The sequence below is a fragment of the Mus caroli genome, unplaced genomic scaffold (assembly GCF_978045245.1).
Source record: "Mus caroli unplaced genomic scaffold, Mus_caroli_1 scaffold_11, whole genome shotgun sequence".
NCBI lineage: Eukaryota > Metazoa > Chordata > Mammalia > Rodentia > Muridae > Mus > Mus caroli.
Window position 1 is genome coordinate 74,148,289 of NW_028227266.1, and position 20,217 is coordinate 74,168,505.

The 20,217-nt window shown below is 45.2% G+C and overlaps 1 protein-coding gene across 1 annotated transcript; it reads left to right on the plus strand.

The window, feature by feature from the left end:
• Positions 1-3,645: 3,645 nt before the first annotated feature.
• On the plus strand, positions 3,646-18,906 carry LOC110302645 (RNA polymerase-associated protein LEO1-like). Its single transcript, XM_021173440.3, has 9 exons — positions 3,646-4,872; positions 5,411-5,586; positions 5,932-6,016; positions 8,662-8,756; positions 10,222-10,356; positions 12,230-12,362; positions 14,115-14,331; positions 15,746-15,844; positions 16,887-18,906. Exons 1-9 carry the CDS (start codon positions 4,792-4,794, stop codon positions 16,937-16,939), a joined length of 1,074 nt encoding a protein of 357 aa, XP_021029099.2. The 5' UTR covers positions 3,646-4,791; the 3' UTR covers positions 16,940-18,906.
• Positions 18,907-20,217: the final 1,311 nt, after the last annotated feature.

The following is a 20,217-nucleotide window of genomic DNA, read 5'->3' on the forward strand; positions in this document are numbered from 1 at the left end:
ATCCCATTACAGATGGTTGTGAGCCACCATGTGGTTGCTGGGAATTGAGCTCAGGACCTCTGGAAGAGCAGACAGTACTTTTAACTGCTGAGCCATCTCTCCAGCCCCATATATCTTTTTTTTTTTTTTTTTTTTTTTTAAGATTTATTTATTAGCCGGGTGGTGGTGGCGCACGCCTTTAATCCCAGCACTCGGGAGGCAGAGGCAGGCGGATTTCTGAGTTCGAGGCCAGCCTGGTCTACAAAGTGAGTTCCAGGACAGCCAGGGCTATACAGAGAAACCCTGTCTCGAAAAACCAAAGAAAAAAAAAAAGATTTATTTATTAATGTTATATGAGTCCACTGTAGCTGTTTTCAGACACACCAGAAGAAGGCATCAGATCCCATTAGAGATGGTTGTGAGCCACCATGTGGTTCCTGGGAATTGAACTCAGGACCTCTGGAAGAGCAGTTGGTGCTCTTAACCACTGAGCCATCTCTCCAGCCCTATACTTTTTAAAAATACATGTAAAATGAACAAAACATAAAAAAGTTAACCATTTTTATTTATGTGTGTTTGTGTATATGTACCGTGGTGGTGGGGCACCTGAGATGGCCAGAAGGGGGCGTCAGATCCCCTAGAGCAGGAGTTACTCGTGGTTGTGAGATGCCTAACATGGGTGCTGGGAACCGAACTTGGGTCCTCTGCCGGAGCAGCATACACACTTAACGACAGGGGCCGTCTCTCCTGCCACTAATTTTAATCTTTAAAAGTATGGTAACTTTTTTTCCTTTTTAAAGAAAAAAATCCTGACTAACCATCCCACCCCTTTTCTTACTTAGAATTTAAGTTCCTGTGTATTTTGTAGGTGAGCTGAAACTCCTCTGCCCGGTTTAAGAGCCCTTTTGTTGCCTCCATCCTTCCCAAGGCAACGTGTGTGTGTGTGTGTGTGTGTGTGTGTGTGTGTGTGTGTGTGTCCTCTAAGCCGATCGATCGAGTTTTGTGATGCTGTGTTCATCTTTGCCAACCAGCCTTCCCAAGGCAACGTGTGTGTGTGTGTGTGTGTGTGTGTGTGTGTGTGTGTGTCCTCTAAGCCGATCAATCGAGTTTTGTGATGCTGTGTTCATCTTTGCCAGCCAGCCTGTTGGGGGCGCTCTAGGGAGACTGGACGGCTGGCTAGCAGAGTGGGGTTAGCTCCTTCCTGTTTGCTCCTGGGCCCTTCAGGGGACTTCCTGTTCGAGTTTCTGTGAGGGCTCCACCAGCAGTTCAGGTGAGGAGTTGCAGTTCCTTCCCACAGCAGCCGAGTCCCCTGTGAAGCCAGGCTAGCCGAGCCAACCGCAGTGTCCCCAGAGTCCCCAGAGTCTCCAGGCCAGTGCTCTCCTCAGGTACGAGGCTGCTCTCCTCAGGTACGAGGGGTTTTTCTGGGAAGGTCTGTTCTTTTGAGGCAGCCTCACTTTGTAGTCCTCACAGACTGAAGCTACCCTAGAGGGTCTCCTGCCTCAGCCCCCCAGGCTTTGGGGTTGCAGACCTGTCCTGGCTCTCGGGGCCACTTTCTTGAGGAATTTTAAGTTTGTGTGTTTGGGGTGGGGAAGGTTTTTTGTTCTGTTTTATTTTTTTATTTTTTTATTTTTTTTTATTTGTTTGTTTTTTGAGACCGGGTTTCTCTGGGTAGCCTTGGCTGTCTTAGAACTTGCTCTGTAGACCAGGCCAGCCATAAACTCACAAGAGATCTGCCTGCTTCCAGGCTGTTAGTTAAAAAAAAAAAAATTTTTTTTTGAGACCACGTCTTATTCTGTAGCCTAGGATAGCTTCTAACTCACAGTAGTGCTCCTGTTTCTGTCTCCCAAATACTGGGATTACAGGTGTGAGCCACCATATCTGGCTAAATGTTTAAGTTCTAATAATTTTACCTCTTCCCAGTATTTTCTCAGGCCTGCATTTGGATGTTGTTCTCTGTATTTAGCTATCTTTCTAATTAAAATTCTATATTTTTATAGTAACCTAGCAAACAACTTTAAGCTTTAATGTAATTTTAAATGTATTAGATTTTGTTTTTAAATTTTTATTTATTTTATTTAGGCAGTGTTTTGCTGTATAGCCCAGGCTGTGCTTGAACTTAGGTTTTTTTAGGCTCCTAATTGCTAGGATTACTGACATGAGTGGTAGCCCATTCTCTCTCTCTCTCTCTCTCTCTCTCTCTCTCTCTCTCTCTCTCTCTCTCTCCCCCTCTCTCCTCCCCTCTCTTTACATTAAAAAAAATAAAAGGAATTATTTATTTTATGTATATGAGTATACTGTAGCTGTCTTCAGACACCAGAAGAGGGCATCAGGTTCCATTACAGATGGTTGTGAGCCACCATGTGGTTGCTGGGATTTGAACTCAGGACCTCTGGAAGAATAGCCAGTGCTCTTACCTGCTGAGCCATCTCTCCAGCCCCCTTTTTTCTCTTCTTTAAGACAGTTGTTAGTATGTAGCCTAGATTCAGGTATGCTACTATGTCTGCTTTGCCGAAATATTTGAAGGAAGAAAACAATTTAGGAAATGTTAAAATATTTTTACATTTTTTTTTCCTGTAAGGATAAGATACTAGAAAAGTACTTTAAAAAGTCTATCACCGCTCTGCTACGATAGCTGGTTAGGGCTTATATTAAGTATATCCAGCTATCAAAATCCAGTGGAGCCTCTAGATAAAAAGGTTTGTTTGGCTGGGCAGTGGTGGTGCACGCCTTTAATCCCAGCACTTGGGAGGCAGAGGCAGATGGCTTTCTGAGTTTGAGGCCAGCCAGGGCTACACAGAGAAACCCTGTCTCGAAAAACCAATACATACATACATACATACATACATACATACATACATACATAAATAAAGGTTTGTTTGTTATTGTTTTTTCTTGTTTTGAGATAGTTTTTCTGTGTAGCCCTGACTGTCCTGGAATTCCCTCTGTAGACCACACTGGCCTCAAACTCAGAGATCTGCCTACCTCTCCTTACCAGTTCTGGGATTAAAGGTATGTGCTACCATGCCCAATTTTTGAATTTTTATTTTATTATTTATTTAGGCTTTTTAACTACCAGTTTGGTTTCCTTAATAGAGACAGGGTTGTTTTGGTGATTTCTTCTGTAGTAAATTTCGGTGGTTTATAATCATCAGGTAACTGGATTATTTGTATTATCCCCTTGTTATTTTGAGTAGCTACATTTTGTGGTATAGCCCTCTTTTACTCAAGGTATTTGTCATTGTGTCTTCTTGGTCTTTCAGTCGGGCCACTGAGATGGCTCAGTGGCCTAGGATGCTTGGTGCCATGTTTGATGACCTCGGTTTGATTCCCGGAAGCCACACAGTAGAGAGAACTGCCTCCTGCAGGTTGTCCTCTGACTTCCACAACATAAACATGCAAATGAATGCTAAAAACCTTGTATTTAAAATCTAGGCAATGTTTCCGGGCTAGAATTCGGTCTTGCTATATTGGCGAGCTGTTCCGTTAGACTGTTTACTATTTAAGGTTGCTGGTCTTCGTGCGCACAGGTAACTAGTATAAGTATAAAGTGGCTTTGTTCAGTCATGGGCTATAGCATTGCTTTCCAGAGTTGATGGGGGCCTATAGAAGACCTTTTGGAATGGTGGGAACTTTGAGAACATCATTATCTGGTCCGTGGTTATAATGGCAGAGTTTAAAGTCAGAGGGTCTCAGAGGGCCTCATAGCTCCAGCGTCTCCTTTACTAGTCACGTTAATAATCTTTTTAAAGCTGGCTGTTGTAGTTCATCCTCTTGAGTGTGGAGGGCTCAAGTGTCCATGTTACGTATCCTAAGACTGGATGAGGCCATTAGGGATCCTGGAGAATAAAGAGAATGGGGAGAGATACAGGGGATGAGAGGAGAAAGTGTCTTTGTTCCATGTCCAGGCATCCCGGTGCACAACAGCTTAGAACAGCATAGGAATTCTCTCACTCAGATCCTTGCGCTCAGGAACATGGAAATGTCTTAGCTGTGAGGCTCTTGTTCAGGTACTCACAGGGCTGCACTCTCTGAAGGCCTGTCTGTAGCGGAAGGATCTGTTTATACATATCTGTTATACAGGAGCTAGCTTATACAGCTGTTTTTCACTATGCGGGTAGGAGTCCCCACAGGCAGGGTGTGTGTTTTCACATCAAAGCAACCGCTTCCCTCCTAGTGATGAGTGACCCTAGGAAAACAAGCAAGGCAGAGAACCCATGGCATTATTCATAGTGAGGTGATAGTTTGTTGATCCCACAGATAAGCATGACATGACAAACAGGCCATGAGAAAGTGTCACAGCCAGTGGAATCCCTAGAACCAGGGTCTCATGTAGTCCAGGCTAGTCCTAACTCCCTTTCTGCTTCCTAAATGCTGGGCTCACCACCACGCATGGTGTGCACCACCATGCCCAGTTCTGGGAACCCTCTTCAAGATGGCTCTCCTGGTGACACTCAAGGGAGCCTTGCTAAAGGCCAGGCTCGAGGAGCCAGCTCAAGATGGTTTGGTACAGATTTGGTTTGTAAATATTGGGAAAGTGTTGAGGATCTGCACTAAGAACATCAGTGAGGGGGCTAGAGGCAGGGAGGGGGTGCACTTGGTCTTGCAGGAGACCCAAATTCAGTTCCCAGCCCCTGTGGTGGGCAGCTCACAACCACTTGTAATTCCACCTCCAGGGGACCTGACCCCCATCTGACCTGCCCTCAGGTAACACATATCACTCTCCCCCATATACATAATTAAAAATCAAAAATAACTTTAGTTAGACCAATTAGTAATGTATATTCCTTCAACACTGAAGATGACAGTGGGAACATGGATCTGTTTGGAGATATAGATGACATTTCCTCAGAGAGCGATGAGGACCAGCAAGCACCTACTCCAAGACAGCCTGTTGTGAGTACAATCCCCAGTCACAACTGTTCACAGGACTGAAGGCTAAGAGAAAAGATTCTGGGGGTAATGAGTCTCTCATGTTGAGAGGGAGTGTGTTCAGAGAGGACTAATGTGACATTCCCAGCTGATTTAGTCATTTAGGGAAACAATTAGAAGGCACAGGAGGAACCATTAGAATGAGAGCAGTGCCAAACTTGAGGGGTGGGACTATGGGACTGTTACCATGGACACCTTTGATTGAAAAGGTCTTCTTACCCATGCTTATGATGTGCCATGTGAGCAACATTGCTGTTCTTTTCTGATTTTGGGCAGTTACTTAGTAATGATGGGTTGAATTATTTATACTCCTTAATGTCTCCTGCAAAATAGAATAATGGCTATGCCAACAAAATATATTCAGGTTAACATATCTTAATTTCCCCATGAAATTTATTGTTGCTCTTTTTCCTTGTGGGTGTGGTTGGGGTGATGTTTTAGGGAGAGGCTTGGAGGAAGGAGTGGCTGTCCCTAAAGTGTGTGTGACATCACTTCCTTTCAGACCTGTGTCTGCCACTCGCAGAGCACAGCTGGAACCTTTGGAGTGTCTTGGAAACAGCAGCTGGAACGCCGCGTCTTTGAAACCAGAGTGAAAATAGCAGTTCCCAGCATCAACTCGGACTTGGGAAATGAACTGTATTTTGTTAAATTACCCAGGTTTCTCAGGATAGATCCTAAGTAAGAGAACTGACTAAAAGGTTCAAGAGATTGAAAAGTGTAGTTTATCTGTCATGAGCCCATAAGATGACTGAGAACAAGAGAGTGTGAGGCAGTTGTGAGCTGTCATATGGGTGCTGGGAATGGAACCCAGGTTTTCCATGCTCTTAGCCACTGAGCCATCTCTCCAACCCCCCACCCCCACCCCCCAGAAATTTGTTTTAAAAAGAAATTTCAAGGAAATAGTATTGGCATACTTCCTGAAGGTTCTCATGAAGTCACTTTTCAGCAGTGATATATTGTTCTAGAGACGATCAGTTTATAGTCATTCAATCACTAATTATGACTAATATGGCAAAAATTTAGACCATTTGATCCTCAGTATTATGAAGATGAATTTGAAGATGAGAACGTGCTCTGTGAGGAAGACAAAGCTAGGTTAAAATTGAAGGTACTGTGCCATCTTCTGTTCCATTTCCTTGTAGTCCCCCCTCTCCTCAGCCTCCGAGTAGCTGTGGCCACAGGCATGCTCTACCATGCCGGCTGAGTTCTTCCTCACATTGTTTCTTATGTTTAGTTCATGAGTGAGTGCTTTGACTGCATGTGTGTGTATGTGCACCACATCTGTGTCTAGTACCTGCAGAGGTTGGAAGAGGCCATCAAATCCTCTGAAACTGGAATTTGTGGATGGGTGTGAGTCACCCTGTGGATGCTGGGAACCAAGTCTGGATCCTCTGAAAGAGCATCAGGTGCTCTTAATCTTAAGTCATCTCTCCATCCCCTGACTTCTTTTTCCTTTAGACAGTAAACACGGGTGATAATGTGAGACTAGAGCTTAAGAACGTTCCTAACGTTTCCCACTTACTCAACAGACACCGCTAGAACACGTAGGTGAACCGGCTTTCCAGATATCTTTAGGGGAGTAAGCATACACCTGTTCTCCCTCCTTTAGAATTGACACTTTCCTAATGTTTTCAGTTTTTTTGTTTGTTTGTTTGTTTTTTTGGTTTTTTGAGACAGGGTTTCTCTGTGTAGCCCTGGCTGTCCTGGACCTCACTCTGTAGACCAGGCTGGCCTCGAACTCAGAAATCCACCTACCTCTGCCTCCCAAGTGCTGGGATTAAAGGTGTGCACCTACTAGCCCCATCTCAGTTTTTGTTTTTGCTTTTTTTGGAGACAGGGTTTCTCTGTGTAGCCCTGGCTGTCCTGGAACTCACTCTGTAGACCAGGCTGACCTCGAACTCAGAAATCCGCCTGCCTCTGCCCATCTCAGTTTAAGTTTTAACTTAAATTAAACCTATATTATAATATCGGTATAATAAGTAAAGGTGGAAACTGTTGAGACTCATTAGCGTCCCCCAGGATGAACAGTGGAAGGTGTGGCCCCGCCCCACACTCCCTCCCAGGTATGTTCCAGCAACCTCCCACCACATGGAGACTGTGCCCAGCAGCAGACCTTGCCAGTAGGGGATTTCTCTTGAGAATGTTGGGATGACAAAGGACCACCATTGTTCACACACAGAGGGTAACGCTGGCATGGGCTGTTTTTAGTGGTCTCTTTTGACTTGCAGTTCTCGACTTCATGAGATAAATTTGGGCTCAGATTTTAATTTGCTGGTAATTGTTTTACCATTCTTGAACATCATCATCATTCTCATGTGTATCTGTCTGTCTGTCAGTAGATCATGTGTGTGTGTGTGTGTGTGTATCTGCAAAGTCCAGAAGAGAGTATCAGTTTCTCTGGAGCTGGAATTATAGATGGTTGTGAGCTGTCTAATATGGGTGCTGGGAACTGAACCTGGGTCCTCTGAAAAAGCAACAAATGTTCTTAATTGCTAAGTTATCTCTCTAGCTCCTAGTTATTTAGTCTTTAAAAAAAAAAAAACAACTTAAACTGTCATAGAGCTTTTGTCATTAGACTAAGAAACCCTTTTTTCTTAAAACAAAAACCATTTATCTGTGTGTGTAAGAACATGCACGTGTATGTGCACATGGATCAAAAACCAATGGGCAGAAGTTCTCACATCCTATTACATGGATCATGGGGATTCAACTCAGGTAGTCAGGCTTGGCAGCAAGCCCCTTTATCCAGTGAGCCATGGCACTGGCCCCGACACACACATACACACTTTTTTTTTGGAAAAGGAGGAATTTTATTTATTTTCTCATACATTACATCCCCACCCACAGTTTCCCCTCCTTCCACTCTTCCTAGTCCTTCCTCCCAAATTTGCCTCTCTCCAAGATCCACTCTTCCTCCCGGGGATACCAATTGAACAGGGCATAACAAGTTACAATAAGACCAGGCACCAACCCTCATATCAAGGCTGGACAAGGCAACCCAGTAGGGGGAAAAGAGTCTCAAGCACGAAAGAGTCCGCAGCATCCCTACTCCCACTGTTCATAGTCCCCCGAGAACACTGAGCTATACAGCCAGAATGCATATGCAGAGGCCTTAGCTCAGACCGTATGGATCCATGATTATTTGATCAGTTCCTGTGAGCGGCCCACAGTCCTTCCAAGAAATTGTGTGTGTGTGTGCGTGCGTGTACTGAAAACAACTAGGGACCTCATATATGCTAGGCAATTGCTCTAGCACTATGTTACACCCTCAGTTGGTGTGGATTTTGGCAGCCTACCTTGTGTGGACTAACCTCTCTGTTCCTACGGAGCTCTTAGGTGTGGTTTCAGGCAGCGTCCGTCTTAGCCTCCTCCCACTGCTCAGACCTAGGCCTCTGGAAGCGTGCACAGAGTGCCTGGTTAGCTACCACTCCTCCAGACGTCTGTCGTCAATGAGTGGCAGAGCTGCACAGTCAGCCTCTTTCTTTCTTTCTTTGGTTTTTTGAGACAGGGTTTCTCTGTGTAGTCCTGGCTGTCCTGGAACTCACTTTGTAGACCAGGCTGGCCTCTAACTCAGAAAGCCACCTGCCTCTGTCTCCCAAGTGCTGGGACTAAAGGCGTGCGCCATCATACCCAGCTAATCAGCCACTTTCTTATCACCCATCAATTTTTAGTGTATGATTATGCATTATTAGAGGAACAAAGAACATATAGCTAGGTAAATTGGTTGTCTAATACCTTTCTATTTTGAACCAGGTGGAAAATACTATACGCTGGAGGATCTGCCGGGATCAAGAAGGTTTTAAAACTAAAGAAAGCAATGCTCGGATAGTCAAGTGGTCAGATGGAAGGTGAGTGTTAGAACACTTGAGGGAGGCTTGGATACCTTGAAGTGTTCTGTAGGACTTAAGAATTGGGGAAATCTAGGCTGCTGCCTTTACCTAGGAAGCCTGAGAGAGAGAAGCAGTTATGGCCTTACAGCCCGGTAGTGGGAGAGCTTAAGTCTGGCTCGATTCCATCAGCTACAAGGCTCGCCTTTGAGAGATCAGGGCAACTTGAAATAACCTGTGCTGGGAATCAAACCCAGTGCTGCATGTTTGTAAGGCAAGCGTTCTACCAACTGAGCTAGATAGCCTGAGCCCCTAAACTAGGCTACAGATAGCCCGAGACCCTAGCCTGAGCCCCTAAACAGAATTTTTTGTTTTTGTTTTTTTGTTTGTTTGGTTTTTGTTTTTTTTGTTTGTTTTTTGTTTGTTTGTTTTTGTTTTTGTTTCTTTCAAGACAGGGTTTCTCTGTATAGTCCTGGCTGTCCTGGAACTCACTCTGTAGACCAGGCTGGCCTGGAACTCAGAAATCCGCCTGCCTCTGACTCCCAAGTGCTGGGATTAAAGGTCTGCCTCCACCACTGCCCGGCTGAAATATTTTAAAATTCATTTCAGTTTACTAATTTAAAGGTATATATGGGAAGATTTTTATAAGACGATTCTATTATAAGCTAAAAAGTAGATTTTACCACTTTTTACTCTGAACTACATATTAAGTTACTTTTCTATTGCTCTGATAAAAATACCATGTCAGAGACAACTTATAGAAGAGGTTTATTTGGACTTAAAGTTCCAGAGGGATAGGAAGCCATCATGGCAATGGCAGCAGGGATAGTGGCCCTCACCTCTCTCCAGCCATGCAGGAGGCAGAAAGTGTGCTAACTGGCATTGGCAGTGGCTTTGAAACCTCAGAAGCCACGTCCAATGACATACTTTCTCTTAAAGGAAAGGCCTCTCAAAGGCCATACCTCTTACCCCTACCCAAACAGCAGCAATTGGGGACCAAGTACTCAATGGTACCTCTGACCATTTAGGGCAACATTCTCATTTAAACCACCACAAAGAGAAGAGATTTCATTTTTTTTTTTTTTTTAAAGACAGGGTCTCATCTCCTGTAGTAGAGCACACCTTTGATCCTAGCACTGTGGGAGAGAGAGAGGCAGGCTGATCTCTATAAAATAGTGCCCCCCCCATCCCCCGGCTTACACACTCATTTCCAGGCCACCCAAGGCTACACAGTCTCAAACAGACAAACAAAAGACAGGGGTTCACAGCCCATCCTGGCCCAGAGCTCACTTTGTAGCTGATTCTGAGCCTGTGCTATGATCTTTAAGCTCCTGATCCTCTTGCTCCGCCTCCCAAGCGCGAGGATTACAGGCAGACTTTCCCCGTTTGGAAACAGGCTGTGTTTGTTTTCCTATGACTTCTCTGAGGACAGGATCCTGGGCTGTTCACGAAGCATCCTAATACCTGAATTGTTACCCCTTTCCAGCATGTCCCTGCATTTAGGCAAGGAAGTGTATGATATCTACAAAACCCCACTGCAGGACAATCGAAACCACCTGTTTATCCGGGAAGATACTGGTCTCCGTGGTCAGGCCATCTTTCAGTCCAGACTTACCTTTAGGTAACGTTGTTGTTGTTGTTGTTGTTGTTTTCCAGACAGGGTTTCTCTGTGTAGCCCTGGCTGACCTGCAACTCTGTAGACCAGCCTGGCCTCAAACTCAGAGATCTTCCTGCCTCTGTGGGAATAAAGGCGTGTGCTACCACTACTCGGCCCTTTTGGTAACTTTTGACATGCACATACATGCTGCTCCTTGCAGTTAAAGAGCCAAGCAGAGCTGTGCTCGGAAAGCCCGCCCCTTCCCTGACATCATCCCCTAGTGCAGTTCAGCAACAGGCACAGCTGGGTCCAGGATGACAATGTTTTGTTTTTTTTTTTTTTTAAAGATTTATTTATTTATTATATGTAAGTACACTGTAGCTGTCTTCAGACACTCCAGAAGAGGGCGCCAGATCTCGTTACGGATGGTTGTGAGCCACCATGTGGTTGCTGGGATTTGAACTCTGGACCTTCGGAAGAGCAGTCGGGCGCTCTTACCCACTGAGCCATCTCGCCAGCCCCGACAAGTTTTTAAAGATAACTACAGGTTTCTCAGGGAAATAGCTCATGTTACAGACACTTACAAGGGACTGGTGCATGGCCTGTCGCTGGTCAGTGCTCCTGGGAAAGGCTTACCACCATTGTAGCTTGCTGTCTGCTGGGTTCTCACTCTTTAGTGAAACTGACCCAAGAAAGCTAAACTTGTCAACAGAGTGTAGTGCTGAGGTGTGCTTACAACAGGTGTGACCAAAGTGCTGTAGCCTTTGCCCACTCAAGACATGGGCCTGGCTCTGAGGTGGCAGTGGGTGGGTGCTTTGGCCCCTTCTGGACACCTTTCCCTTTAGCCAACTTCCAGAGAGATAGAGAGAGAGAGAGAGAGAGAGAGAGAGAGAGAGAGAGAGAGAGAGACAGAGAGAGAGAGACAGAGACAGAGAGACAGAGAGACAGAGAGACAGAGAGAGATACAGCACTTTCCATTACAGTGGGCACATGCTTCCTTTGAAGATGCTTTGGTATTTTAAAATCAGATTGTGGGCATGGTTGTGCAACTTTGTAAATTAAAAAAAAATTAAAAACCCAATTACATAGGTTATATAGTCTTGAGGATCTCAAGCTCACAGATTTGCAGGCTCGTTAGATATCTAATGTGCGTGTCACAGGGGTATTGTGTTAACTTGGCGCATAAACCTGGCATAGGAAGTGAAGCCCAACCTTTCCATCCTGAAACATGTCTGGTTCTGGGTTTGTTTTTTACCACTTGCTCTGAGTTGCACTGGGGTAAGGTTTCTTTCCTCGGGTCCTTTCTTCACTTCTGGACCCAGTCAGGAGCTGCCTTCCCATGCTCAAGAAGCATTTACTGTGTGTGACAGTCTTGCCACGTAACCCAGGCTGGCTTTGGACTCACGACTCTCCTTCACCTCAAGCTTGCAATCCTCCTGCCTTTGCCTGAGTGGTGGGATTACAGGTTGTTTCCCCGCTGAGATTCACGACTTGGCCTGAGCTGTTGAGGCCCCCTCCTGCCACTGTGGCTCAATTTGGTTTTGAAACAGGATCACACACTTGGCTGCCTACATTTTATTTTTGCTTTTTTTGAGTAGAGGGAGCAACTCAGTTCTCAAAATGTTCCTGTTTGCGCATGCTCCCCTCTTGTGGAATGGAGATTTCATGTTCCTTGTCTGTCATTGTAGTTGGGGGTTTTCTTTGTAAAAGCACTCCATCTGGCCACCTGCCTCTCCTCCTGCAGCCTGAGTCACCCACCCCATTTTCCTGAGCAGTGAACAGATGGACCAGAACTGTAATCCTGCCTGTTTCCTCTGCCTAGTGTGAGGTCATCACTACCCATGGGCAGGTTTGGTGTTTTTGATAAATGTGAGACAGATATTTCATTTCCCGGCAGACCTTACTGTACAGACAGGGCCACATACAAGAAGATGACCCTTTCATTTGGGAACAGAAGTTCAAAGACACAGATCAGAATTCTCCCGATGGCTGATCATGATCCTGAGTGGCTATGCCCAGATTTGATCAAGGTATATTAACTCAGCTTTATATTGGGACCTTTTGTACATTTAGAGCTGTTTTCCTGAAGTTTGAAAAAAAAATTACCCTGTGTGTGTGTGTGTGATGTGTAGAAGTGTGCATCAGAGGACAATTTTTCAGGACTTTGTTATTTCCTTCATTGAGGACTCTGGGGGTTGAATTCAGGTAGTCAGATTAGTGCAGCAAGCTTTGACCCATTGAGACTTCTTGACGGTCCATTATTATTATTATTATCCATTACTATATGGTCCATTATTATTGTTGCTATTTTATTTGTTGTAATCAGTGGGGAACCATCCTACTCTCCTGCCTATAGTTACACTTACCACTACCAATGACTGCAGTGGGATTACAGATAACATCACTCTCATCTCTGTGTGACTCCACAGAAAACCTTCCAACATTAGAAAAAAGTACACAGCCTGGTCTACAAAGTGAGTGCCAGGACAGCCAGGGCTACACAGAGAAACCCTGTCTCGGAAAAAAAAAAAAAAAAAAAAAAAAAAAAAAAAAAACTATAGAAAAAAGTACAGCCAAGTTCAGTAGCAGAATGCTTTCTCTCGAGTGGGTACAGCCTTGGATTTGATTCCTGGTATCACAAGAAGTAAAAAGAAAATAAATAAATAGGGGATCTGGCGAGATGGCTCAGCGGTTAAGAGCACTGACTGCTCTTCTGAAGATCCTGAGTTCAAATTCCAGCAACCACAATGGTGGCTCATAACCATCTGTAATGGGATCTGATGCCCTCTTCTGGAGTGTTTGGAGTGTCTGAAGACAGCTACAGTGGACTTACATATAATAAATAAATATTTAAAAAGAAAAAGAAAAGAAAATAGGAAGGAAATAAAAAAGACTGTAGAACCCTCTGCCATGTACGACACTGGCTCAGCTAGCTCTTTTAGCTCCTAAGTCTGGCATGCTGAGCAGGTCTAATCGCCTCAGCCTGTTCTGGAAGCTGAGGTATAGTATTTGCATTGAAGGCTACACTAGGAATGTCTGGGAAGCATGGGAGCTTGGTGCAGTCTCAGCAGGTCAGGTGTCTGCAGCTTAGGGAAGAACACAGGTAGCTTCTACTGCCCCAGAGGGGCGTGTCTGAAGGGGCTTCTCCGACTGCTACTTCTGAGCTGTGAGTGACATAATCAGAGATGTACACAGCTCCCAGGTGCACTCTTGCACGTGTACGCATGTGTGCACACACACACACACACACAGAGATCAGGTGCCAGCACTCCTCCCCCATTCCCACTTGTGTGTTGCCTTTACTCCACCAAACCATGTGCTGTGTGGGCTTATAGCCACTCGGGTAGAAGACACTTGGCGTCACACAGCTTTAAAAGTGGGTTTGAATGGGCACAGAATAGCTGGCTCCCTTTTCCCTTTCTCTCCTTCCCCTTTTTGTTGGAAAGACTTTCACCACGTTGCATGCGCTGTTTTTGGTCTTGGACTCCTGGTTTAAGATATCCTCCTGCCTTAGTCTCCACTACCGGTGCATGCTACCACATCCTGCTGAAAGTAGGTCTTTTTTTTTTTAAGTTGAAAATTTGCCTTTTTTAAAAAAGAATTGTTGATTTTATGTATATGAGTAGATTGTAGCTCTCTTCAGACAAACCAAAAGAGGGCATCAGATTCCATTACAGATGGTTGTAAGCCATCACGTGGTTGCTGGGAATTGAACTCAGGACCTCTGAAAGAGCAGCCACTGAGCCATCTCTCCAGCCCCAGCCTTTTTTTTTTTAAAATAGATGCAGAAAAAAGAACTGAGGGTATCTACTCCCCGGAAAGTCCGTCTGCGGAGGAAGAGCCGGATGCAGAGGCAGAAGCAGCAGCAGCGTCCAGGTCGGAGTTCCACCATCCAGAAGCCTAACCATGTTGTCGAAGAGGAGGTGGAGGAAGAAGATGAGGAAGGCAAGGCCTCCAGCGAGGTTACCACTAAAAGCCGTTACCAGGGCGCAGCCAAAAGTAAGTCAGTGCAGCTGCCACACCTCATTGTAGGCAGGGCCTAGTTTCACTCTGGTGAGATCTTCATCTTGCTATTATTATTTCCTTATGACCGTAGAACACACACCCTCTTTCATTTTGCTTTGGTTAGGGACACTCACCATAGAAAAGGTTAATTGAAAGTAAGACTTCTCCAAAGAATACAAAACCTGTTCATAGGAAACACAAAACCCTGGCACCGCCTGAGACAGGAGGCGGCTCCCTGCTCCCTACCAGATTCCTGGCCTGGAACACATGCCGCACTTCCCACATAGGAAACATGACCTGTGGTTATGTAGCCCAGACAGTTGTCCATGCTAATGAGGTATCTAGAGGCCCTGAGGGTTTAGCCAATAAGCTTCCCTTCCCAGATATTCCTTCCTGCAAAAGGTATTTAATCTCTGGTTCACCCTAAAAAGGTGCATCCATTTTCCATGATGAACAATCAATAAACAGTTTGGGATACAAAAAAAAAAAAAAAAAAAAAAAAAAAAAGAAAGAGAGAAAGAAAGAAGACATAAAACAACGTGGCGTGCACTGTGAAGGGAAATGTATGCATTAGCACAATTAACTCTGTATTTAAACCTTATTATTTTTAAAGCTATTATGAATAACTGGACAGGGTGGTGTGCAAGCTCACCATCAACACTATGGAGGCTGAGGCAGGAGATTTTGAGTTTGAGGCTAGCCTGGGCTGCTACTTAATAAGTTCTAGGCAAGCCAGGGTAGACTGTCTCAAAAACAAAATAAAGCAGAAGAAATAAAACAAAACCCTAAAACCAACAATTGAAACCCACACTGCTATGTGTTTCTCAGGCTTCGGGGCACTTAAAGCTCAACCCGAGAATGTCTCAAGCTGCCATTCAGTTCATGTGGAAGACTAAATAAAAAAGGAGAGGCCTGGAGAGATGGCTTAACAGTTAAGAATACTGGCTTGTGGTTTTTTTCCTGTATAAACCCCCTTCACTTAGACCTGGGGGCTCACTCTCTTTCCTGTTCATTCCATCAGGAAGGTTGGTGGCCCAAGCTCTAGCTTGAATAAAAACCCTCATGTGATTACAGTGGGTTGTGGTTTCTGGTGGTCTCTGTGGGGTTTTCACAGTCTGGGCACAGCAGCAGGAACTCATATAGCAATCAAGACAGAGCTGGCTTTCACTCAAGGAAGGAAGTACCAATTGCAGGGAGCAAATCCTGATGGCGTGATCGCATCCTGCCTGAGATAGTACCACATCTGTACAGAAAGCTCCACAGCCGTTCTAATGGCTGTGGCCCTCTATAGTGTGCTAGAAAATAGTAGGGAAGGCAGACAAGGGTTACTCAGGGGCGAACATGGAAATTACAACTCAAGGTGGCTGCAGCCCGGGCAACCCCGTTCCTAAAGTCCTTTTGCTTTCAGAGAACCAAGCCATGTCTTCTTCAGATTGCAATCATGAGGGACCAGGGGAAGAAAAAGCCAGAGGATTACTCAAAGCAAAGAGATTCAGGAGTGACCGAGGTAGGTAAGCTACGATTACTCAATTCTAGGGTGGCCTTGTGTCCATGAGCCAGCTCCGTAGTTCACTGACACCCAGTGAGATGATGCCTGGCAGGGGTGGGTCCTGCGAGGCCACACAGACCCTGAAGAACGAAGAGAAGCTTTGCACAGGTGTGACAAGAGTGAGGCTTTCCAGCTCTACAGAGAGTACAGGCAGGACACAGGGCCCGAGACATCACCGTTCATCTAGAGACTGGCAGGCACTCAGTGTGGGTAGACAGGTGCCTGACATTTGGATAGAACAGCAAGCGAAGGCTGCTTCAGTCTGTGCTATTTCCCATGGATTCCTTGTTTCCCTTTCTCTTGTAAGATCACAGAGCAAAGACACTTTAAGTCATAATTATGTAAGGGTTCCTATGTTGTCACTCCTGGGACATACTAAGTCATTGTCTTCCTAGCATTTAGCATGCCCTGCGTTCCAGAGGGGGGATAAGCTTCACAGCTGCATTAATGTTTAAGTAGTGTTGTCAATTCATTTTTATGTGTGTATACAGATGTAAATAATTTTAAAACATACATAAGCATTCTGAAAATTCAGTCTTTTAAGATTTTTTTTTAATTTATGAGTGTTTTCCTTGCATGTATACCACATGCACGCAGCGCCTGTGGTCCAGAAAACAATGATGGAACCTTCCCTACCCCAAATAGAGGGACAGGTGGTTATGAGCCACCATGTGGGTACCGGGAACCGGACCTGAGGCCTCTCAAAAGAACCATCTCTTCAGCCTCTAAAATCAGACTTTAAAACACCGAATTTATAGAAGCATTTAAAGAAAATAATGTACTTCAAGTAATGTGATAGAAATGCCACACTGAATGAAGTGTCCCTCCTACCATGACGGCCACCCAGGGCAGCCAGGTCCCAGGGGTCTGTCTTCCCAGGTGTTGTGACCTGAACACAGGTCTCTGGCAGATTTCTCCCATCAGTTCAGAACTAGTGTGGACAAAGCTTCGAGGAATGCCTCCCACTGAATTCTATAACCCGTGCTTCATGTCTCTCCAGGAGACAAACCCTCCAGAAGAAGACAAAGAAGAAAGAGGAGAGCTGAGCTGTAGCTCTGCACTGGTGTCCAGCACAGTCGAGTTGTTAGACCCCTGTTTGTGCTGGGACTGAATCTCGGGCTTGGTGTGTGCTGAACTGCTTCCTACTACTTAGGTACATCCCTAGCCCATCAAATCTATCCAAGACAGAACAATCCCTTTGACCTACATGAAACAGTGAGATGGGCTATGCAGAAAACCCCTAGATTCCATTTTCATTTCATGTATGTATGTATGCATGTATTATGCATCTTTTGTTTTGTTTTGAAATGAGCTCTCACCATGTAGCCCTGGCTGGCCTGGAATTCACTAGATCTACCTGTCTCTACCTCCAGATGGCTGGGATTAACTGTGTGCGGCCCCACCCCCATCCCCTTTATTCTTTTATAACACTATTTTGTGGTTGTCTAGTAAAAGCATTTTGGCCACTACTAGCTCTAGAAAGCATTCAGACTTATCTAGAATACCCAGAGGTCCTTAACTTCAGTTTCAGGCTCAGGGCTCCTGTACATTGTGCCGATCTGGAGCCTCTGATAGATCCATGAACCTCTAGGCTAGCTCTACAGACCATGAAAGGAAGCTTAACATTTGAAGGGCAAAACTGTTCGGCAGTTTGGCATTACAGGTGGTTTAGCCATGCAGACTTCATCCCTGGGCTCTGCAATTTTAACTGGGATGCTTCAGGGAACACTCAGGGAGCACTGATCAGGCCCCGCCCATAGCACTCTCTGGCCTCTCGGCCTCTCACGATCAGGAGAGCTGCACCTTGGGCTGCATGAGTTTTCATGACTCACCATCCCCAGGAGGATAAACACGGCCATTTTTATTTATAAAACAGTGATTTCAGCCAGGTCTGGCTGACTTACAGCTCAGGCTTAATTGCAGCATTTGAAAGATTGAGGCAGGAGGACTACTTTGAGTCTGAGGCCAGCCTGGGGCCGTTAGTAATGTACTTCAAGTTGATTACTGAATGTACTTGAACCAAAAATAATTTCATATGGTCCAATTTACACACACTCTTGTCTGTCCATAAAACTAAATTGGCGTATACAAAAGACATGATTTGCAGTAAGGCAAAGGACATTGGGCGTTAGTCACCCCACCCCCCACCCTCAGAGTCAGTGAAACATGTTATGGACAGACCCAACTGCACACTGATACAAAGATGGCCTACTACTGACCATTTTGCATGGTTCAACCCTGGCAGTACAGGCTACAAATTGGGTGGCTCCAACAGACTTAATGCCTCACATCCTAACACCAAGGCTTAGTCCTAGTGAGGGCTTACAGATGGCCAGCTACCTTCTTGCTGGTCCTAAACCATGAGTTCTAGGATGAGAGTCCCACTTTGGGGACCTTGTATATTCTCACTTGCCTTCCAGATGTCCATCTCCAAATCCCACCACTACTCCCAGTCGGGGCTTCAGCACAGGAATTTGGGGAGGATAAAAATAGAGTCCATAAGGCAGGAAAGAGCATCTCAGGGGAATGAATAAGCTTTATCTTTTACTAATAAGTCAGCTTAGCATACAAAGCAGGGTTTCCCAGTGGCATCTTCATACACATGCTATACTCTGTTCCCATTCACTCTCCTCCCCACAGCAAGCTTGTTTCTGAAGGAGGAGGCATAAGGAGTGAATGTCAGGTCCTAAAACTAAAGAGATTAAAAAAAAAGTCTGAATATAGGATATTTGATGAACTTTATAAAGCTACTTGTTTCAGTATACAATGTTTAAATGCCTATGGTCTAGTCTTCAAAAGACACTTTATTGTGTTATAAGCTGTGCGGATAATACTTGTTATTTAAATGTCAGAAAATTAATTGCTTTTCTACTTATAAAACATTTCGAGTGTTTCGATATGTTAGTACAAGAAAAACTTTAATACTTGACTTCAAAGGACAGAGAAATATACAGGGCCATAAAGGTCTGTTCAGGCGTCAAACAAAACCAAGACAAATGTAACTCATGAATAAGACTGAGACAAATAAAGTGGGTATGTGGAATTGCAAGGGCTTTAAGTGTGTGCATTCTTTCTCTTGATCTGCCTTCCAAAGGCCCATCTTTAAATCCCACCACCCCTGCATACTGGGGCTACAGCATGAGGATTTGGGGAGGACACAATGACTGATAGGAAAGAGTAGCTCGGCGGAATCAACAAGCTGGTCGTTTTAAAAGAGTACGGCAAGGTTTTAGGTTAGCACACAAGGCAATGGGAAAGCTCAGACTGCATGCTGGGATTCCACCCCAGCCAGGGTAATGCTTTGGAATCAGGAAGTCCTAAGCACACAAAACTACTAAATAAAAAAGGTATTGCTCAGCTGGGCAAAGCTATGCTTGTCTGAAGTCCCAGCTGCTCAGGACGGAGAGCTCTCAGAATTATCTCCAACCAGGAAAAACCAGCAGCTAGGAGGAGCAACGGGGGAGGGGGGGAGGGGAGGGGGACAGTGGGAGGAGCAGCAGGTGCCTCTCATAGAGTTCCCCAGAAGGCCAATCATAAACTGTCTTCAACTGGGCAGAATCGCGTTCCTGCCAGAGCACAAGACAAATCACAGTCAGCTGCAGTGGACAATCCGAAGCAGCCCCATATCCCACACCTTACTCTTTTAAAAATTCTTATTTATTTATTTTATGTATGTGAGTACACTGCTGCTGTTTTTCAGACACACCAGAAGAGGGCATCAGATCCCATTACAGATGGTTGTGAGCCACCATGTGATTGCTGGGAATTGAACTCAGGTCCTCTGGAGGAGCAGTTGGTGCTCTTAACCACTGAGCCGTCTCTCCAGCCCATAACTGGGCTTAAAAAAAAAATTCTCATTACATTTCTCCTCTTCTGTTTCATGCCATTAATTGTACTGTGTTCAGTGAGAAGTTATAACTAGACATAATCAATGAACCAAATACTTTTTGGATCAGTTTTTCCTCCCCTATAACCTGGTGATTCTTGGCCACTCTAGTCTGAAAAGGCTTGCATGGGGTCTTGAGATGGCAGGAAAGCTAATGGTGGTGACCTCATAACCTGAGGCTGCCCCTGCGGAGGTACAGGTGGTTCCAGGCAGACCCTTTCCCTGAAACCCAGCGGGTTTTGCTTTTCCTGCATGGCCTCCCGCTCCCGGAGGCTGCACATCCTGCTCCCTGCCCGGTCCAGGGGCCGTGGGACTCAGTGGCAGGTTGAGATCTGCCTTCTGCCTCCATTTGCTTCCTTCTTTGATCCCATGGGAAGCTCTGACTCTCAGCCCCTGGGTCTGAGTCCCTTTGCTCCTTCTTTCTAGCACTGCTCACTTTCCAAGT

Coding starts and splice junctions, on each gene's coding strand:
- LOC110302645 (XM_021173440.3), top strand. CDS start 4,792: ATGGATCTGTTTGGAGATATAGATGACATTTCCTCAGAGAGCGATGAG. Junction 5,587..5,931: donor TTTCTCAGGATAGATCCTAA/GTAAGAGAACTG, acceptor GCAAAAATTTAG/ACCATTTGATCCTCAGTATT. Junction 8,757..10,221: donor GTCAAGTGGTCAGATGGAAG/GTGAGTGTTAGA, acceptor ACCCCTTTCCAG/CATGTCCCTGCATTTAGGCA.